Here is a 6,576-nt window from a genome sequence, read left to right on the forward strand (position 1 = left end):
ACCCCAAAAATGCAAGCCAAGCCTTCCTTCTCAATCTGACTGTGGCCCTTTTCTGCTTGATTCAGAGAATGCAACGCAAATGCCACTTGTTTTGGCTCCATCCTCCACTTTAGGGTCAAATGCACCAACACTTGCATTGATAATAACAATTCCTTGGACCTCTGAAACGACTTCTGTTCCCTCTATGTCCATTGCCACTTGCTGTCCTTTTGCAAAGCTTGTGCAATGGTCCTAGTACTGTTGACAATCCTTTCATGAACCTACCATAATAGGTGAGAAGGCGCTGTCAAGGGCAACGTGTATACCCTACCGTTGCTTTGATCAACAGCACAACACAGCTGGTTTCAATAACACGCAGATGATTTGATATGCCTTTAATGAGCTACTAAACGGCCAACACACTTAGACTCTGTCTAATTAGTTACAGAACGGTCACTGACAAACAAGTAAGAAGTAAGATATTTACGTACTCACAGCTTGAAATGAAGGGTAATTCAAACCAACCAATGGCCTTGCATGATACAAATTACTTATCATATATCAATCTTAGATATCGTTGTTATTTTGCCTTGGGTGAGTGCCAACTAATTGCCTCGATAATTACCTCGGCGAAGCTTTTAGCTGCCACTCCCCTTGGGGAATAACAACGATATCCTTGACGTGCCCATACGATAACTAGTAATTACCTTTGGTGCTCTGCCTTGTGTACCCAGATCCTACGTGGGTGTCTGATCCAGGTTGTGGTTATCTAGTTTTCTGCCAATGCGTGTATATTGACTATTTTAAATCCTGACTGTCACATTATTTAGAAGTATATGTAGTTGTTGCAGTGGTGTCCTTTACCACAAACATGACATATGTGTAGAGATACGAAGTGCGCCAATGGTCTGGGTGTCCTCCAAGGCTACATGTTTTGGCATTTTTGGTAATCCGAAGAACTTAATCCAAACAGGGTTTGGCACGGGACTGTTAGATTACTGAGGTTCTACTGTAGCCTGAAGCCTGCTTGCTTGAAGCATACCATACTTGCTCCAGAATGGTCAGATGTTCAGTCTCTGTCCTTCCACCAATGAGTGAATGTCATCTGGGTATACCCCACATGAAGGATATCCTGTAATACATTCTCCATCGTTCTTTGAAATATTCCTGGCTTTGAGGCCACCTCGAAGGGTAATTGTGTGTACTGAAACAAGCCCTTGTGTGCGTGTGTGTGTGTGTGTGTGTGTGTGTGTGTGTGTGTGTGTGTGTGTGCGTGTGCGTGTGTGTGCGTGTGCATGTGCGTGTGCGTGTGCATGTGTGCACGCGCACGTGCGTGCGTGTGTGTGTGTGTGTGTGTGTGTGTGACATATACTGGTAAGAATGTCCTCAATCCTAAGTATAGGGTGCCACCTGTCCAGCTTCACGGCTCGGTTAACTCTTAGTTTATAGTTGCCACATAACCTAATAGTTTCTTTATCTTTCTTCATGATTGCCATTATGGGTGCTGCCCTGTCAGCATGTGTCACGGGTTCAATAATCCCTTGCTCTTGCAACCGACGAAGTTCAGTTTCACCATGTCCTTCAATGCAAAGGGAACTGCTTTTGCTTTGCAGTATCTAGGACAGTCCTCGTTATCTACCAGTATTTTCACATGATTGCCTATTTAAGTCAACAGCTCTTCCCTGAAGACCTCTTCGTGTCTCCTCAATACCTCCTCGAGAGACTTGTGGTACTCTACCTTGAAAGTAACTTTCCAATCAAGACATATTGTTTAGCCAATCTCATCCCAGTAGTGTGGGACTGACCAAGTGACAACTCCCAATGACAGTTTCTTGGATTGGTCTCCATATTGCACTTGTACCATTTGCTTCCTCTCACATGGATTTGCTGCCCTGTCTATGTCCTTAATTTCACGTTGGTTGGTCTTAGACTTTCGCTGATGTTGGGCCACAGTTTTCTGTACTTGTCCTCTGACATGATGGTGATGGAAGCACCTGTATCGATTTCCATCTCAACACCTACTCCATTGATGTGCACTCGAACAGTCATTTGCATTTTGCGTTTGTGGGTGGTGGTATTTACGAAATACACTCCATCTTCCCAGTCTTCTTCTGCTTTGAACCAACATTCAAATGGCTGATGGCCCCATTGTCCACATCAAAGACAACTACCATGCTATCTTCACATCGCCTACCTTCATGAAATCTATTTTGTATGTTGGTAACACCTCCTGAGTGTCACCTATCCCAGATGTAGATGGCACCTGCAGCTCCGCGTTGCTGACTGCTATTTGTACCGCTTTCTCGTACATTATGTTTTTTCTGTTAATATATGAGTGCTGGCGCTGCGCAAACCACAAACAAAACAGTCACGTAGCATCTGCTGTAAACAAACCTCTTGAAATTGACACGTGGTCACAGAAGACTGACTGCGGCAGCAAACTGTGACTGTCTGCTTCCTCGAATGAAAACGGAATCTCTCTGAGATCATCGATCGCGTCAGTTTCAAATGACAAAGGAGAGTGCCCTTCAATTAACTTCTTGTAGCTCTTCTCTTTTGGTTTTGACAGGGCGACCAGATCTTTGAGCAGAGTCTATGTCTCTGCACCAATCGATGAGAGAAATATACCTTTCTGTTTTGCACTTGGCTCTGCAGTTGGTTTGTCCTTCAAGCTTGAGGGAATGTAATTTGGCGGCAAATAACTGCTTGGGCTTGTCTATGTAATCTTTGAAGTCAGAACCCGCCATGTACTGTTCTATGCTGTCAAAACGCGCTATCCTCGTTACCAAATGTAATGACTCAGTTGATAAGACAAGAAACACAACTTTGCACTACAACATATACAGCCAGAGGCCCACATGACCGGGAGATCCGTATCAATGCGGTACCACTATACTACAACCAGTTCTGTTTTCATTAGGCATACAACAAACCTTGGTTGATTTGCAAAGCAGATTCCAAGCAATAAGAGTGCTGGCTTATCTTGATGATGTTTTCCTAGTTGGTCCAGCAAATCATGTCCTTGATGCTTTTTCTGATCTTCAACCTGCATACTGTATAAGATGAAATATTGGCAGGGAGTTTATTTTGGCAGATTGGCAGATTTTCAGCGACCGCCAATAATTTTTGGCTACCGAGATATATGGGTATAACGTTATCTTGACGTCATCACACGCGTTCATTAGGCATTTTGGTAATGGCGCTAACAATGACAACAGCATAGGAATCACGTGGGTTCTGTTCTTCACGCTTACACAGCAAGTCTTCATCAGTAATTGGAGACCACGAAGCCACCGAAATGTAGCTGTCAACTGCAAAATCCCCATGACGGTTACGTGTCAAGTGGGTGGAGACCAGGATCGACGCCTACATCTATTATCCAACGGGCGACGTCCAACTGCCAAAATAAAATCTGCCAATATGCTTTTCTGTCAATTTCGTAACAAACCGCCAAAATAAACTCCCACCAATATTTCATCTTACACGGTATTTTAATTAAAACAGGATTGGAAATACAGGAAAAATGTGAAATACAGTGTTTACACGACAAAGACGTCACCTTCTCTTCCAAATGTGCCATACCAGTTTTCAGCAAAGGCATCAAGATACTAGGGATACCAGTTGGGAAACGTGAATATGTTTCATGAGCATGTTCCACTATTGCAGAAACAGGGATCTTTGCAGACAGCTTGTTGACCTGGACAATGTGCAAGCATCCATGCTGCTTCTTAATGTCATGCCACACAGCTGAATCGCTCGGCAAGAGGAACATGTCCAGAAACATTGGATCAGGCAGCTACTATCCAGGATAAGCAAACAACATCTACAATGTTTTACATTAGTAGAAATAAGTGGAACCAAGCAACATTGTCAGAGACTAAGAGAATTTGGTATGATTTCCCTAAAGAAGTGTCACTTTTTGCTTTGTTGCTAGCTGGGCACTTTCTGTCAATTTGTTGCCTGATCGCGTTTCTGTTTTTCAAGATCAAGTCAGTGACATCATCTGATGTGTGATATTGGGCTAACTTTAGAACACCAACTGAAAGGTATTTCCAAGTTGTCGGATTGGTTGCCTAACACGAAAGAGTTGCAGCATTAGCTTAACAACAGAATGTGACAATTAAAAGCAGATCAGTTGATTAAAGATGTGTAAGTATGATCAAGACAAGCTGCTTGGAGGCTCAGTAGTCAATGTTGACCCTCTGGTAATGAAAATTTTTGGGACATGGGAGAAGGAAGAAATTCTTGCAGAAACCGGCAGCCTTTTCATCAAATGAAGCAGGAAGACCAAATGCTGTAGAATTTCTAGACTTCTGTACAATTACAAAAATGCAGTGCCTAAGTCATCCCGTATTCAACATGCTATGTGGTGGGTCTGAGAGCCCCGAGTCTCTCAGTATTCTGTTTTCCCACATTACACTTTTTCTTGTTTGCGTATCATTGTCCTATATAGGATGCTTACCAATGAACACCAGTTTAGTTGTAGTCATTTTATTTTGCAGAAATGCGTGATAGTTTGATGTAAGAAATACATGGATTGAAAGACAGGCGGACAGGCAATTATACAATAGAAACACAGACATGCAGAAACAAGTTGCAAAGTAATCCCTTGGCAGTAGGATTCATAACCTGTCGGCCGGCCAGTTGTGTGCACGGTGCCAAAGTAAGAATAGATGACAAGCGTGCAGGTAACCAGGACTGTAGACATGGGATGGTAGACTGGTGTGTACGGATAAGCAGAAAAATGAATGGAACAACGGTTGGTCATTCAGATGAATTAATTGTTTTGCCTTGTTTTGGCCATTTGTAATATTTCTACTTTGAGTACGACAAACGGTAGCTTTATATTTTAGACTTTTTGTACAGTAAATGATAGTATACAAAGCAAACTCGCACCAGTCAGTTGTTCAAACAATGTTGGTTTACATATTGACTGTTCCAGGTTGTCTTAAGCTTGTAGCTGTCGCGTATGATTGATGTATGCATGATTGTAGAGGGCACCACAGGCAAACTACCGGGAATGAATGACAAAATGGAGGCAGCTAGTGCGGATAGTGCATTAACTAGTAGCACAGACATGCACAATGGCTAACAATGAGAGCCAATTTTGGTGATGTAAGTAATTTTTTATCATTCATAGGGGATGCTGATAGTTGCAAACAGATTCCATCTGCTAGTCAAATGAAGGACACAGAATGGTCTACTTGGAATTGCATCTTAGGGTTCCCTGTTGCTGGTATAGTTGGAGGGTGTATTGCTTTGTTGTAGTGCATAACACTGGTTAATGTTTGCAGGAATTTGGCCTGAAGGAGCAGACGGCACTGATATCAATGCTGTTGACAGAAGCAGGGATCACAAACTAGTAGCTACAGCAGATGACTTTGGACGAGTGAACGTTTTTGGGTGGCCCTGCTTTCATGCCAAGGTTGATAAAGTGCTTATTCCCTTAAATACTGCAGGGGACATACCATAATTATTGAAATAGATATTGTAGTGCTCAGGCGCAGCCCGGGTTGAAGTTCTTAGCCAAGACAAGAACTTTGCCTTGGCAAGGACTTGCCCAAGATTTAGACAAGAATTTCCAAGACTTGATAATTTGATAGGGATATGGATATCAACTAAGAACTTGATGGCCGCATAAAAAGTCCTTAAATGTTAATTGGTTGATATCCCAATGAAATTAACAAGTCACGGAAATTCTTGTCCAGATCTTGGGCAAGTACTTCAACCTGGGAGGGCTATATTTATTTATGCAAGTAACCTCTTTCTGACAGAGTACAACATACTGTACATTGCTCAGCTCTTAATACTGTTTTGTTTAGAGTTACTTTAACATTGCCAAAGGCCACAGCTCCCATGTCACTTGCGTCCGTTTTCTTAGCGACAATATAACTGTCGTTTCAACTGGAGGCAAAGACACAGCGATAATGCAGTGGAACATTGTTTGATGGCATCTTCCTAGATTAGGTATTGTGGAGAAAAGTAATTCGTCTCCATGCGGTGCAAAGCATGAATTGATTGAAGTACTAGGGTTGCAATTGCGTTATAATCTATTGGCTGTTGATTGTTTGTTAAATGGAGTTTAGCATGGTTGTCTTGCATCTACTGTTGTGTGATAATAAAGTATTTTTCTGCTGAGAAATCAAGGTGTGCTTGCATATGTCATATTCTCCTGGAGGGATATCCTTCGTGCCTGATTCCTCCAGTGGCAGTACTTGATTTTCACGGAGACACTCCAAAATGCAGTTACTGTATGAGCGAGGGTCACCATTAAAGTCCCCAATTATTATTTTGCTGTCGAACTCCGGGCTATTGACAAGACCATCCAAGTATCCAAGCTCTTCATAATCATCACTTGATGCACCATAGGGTCTCTCTTGACCCATTAAATTACTCCTCATTGGGGAGACAGCTGTGAAAAACATATCCATTTCTACATGACCAAGTAGATCAAACTGTTCTTTCAGCAACCACTGCTCCTGAAGGTAAAGAATATCTACTTGATCAGCAAGCACTCTAATGTAAGTGTACAAGACTGACAGTGGAATACGAATACATATAGTAGACTGTCTGGCATATTTTAGGCTGAGGTAATTC

General features: G+C 42.3%; 1 protein-coding gene across 1 annotated transcript; it reads left to right on the forward strand.

Moving 5' to 3' along the window:
- Positions 1–3,927: 3,927 nt before the first annotated feature.
- LOC134192594 (echinoderm microtubule-associated protein-like 2) lies at positions 3,928–6,138 on the forward strand. Its single transcript, XM_062661341.1, has 3 exons — positions 3,928–5,215; positions 5,274–5,404; positions 5,802–6,138. The coding sequence occupies exons 1-3, from the start codon at positions 5,074–5,076 to the stop codon at positions 5,925–5,927; spliced, it is 399 nt and encodes a 132-aa protein (XP_062517325.1). The 5' UTR covers positions 3,928–5,073; the 3' UTR covers positions 5,928–6,138.
- The last annotated feature ends 438 nt before the right edge of the window (positions 6,139–6,576 follow it).

Source organism: Corticium candelabrum, chromosome 16, assembly GCF_963422355.1.
Source record: "Corticium candelabrum chromosome 16, ooCorCand1.1, whole genome shotgun sequence".
In the NCBI taxonomy this organism is placed as follows: domain Eukaryota; kingdom Metazoa; phylum Porifera; class Homoscleromorpha; order Homosclerophorida; family Plakinidae; genus Corticium; species Corticium candelabrum.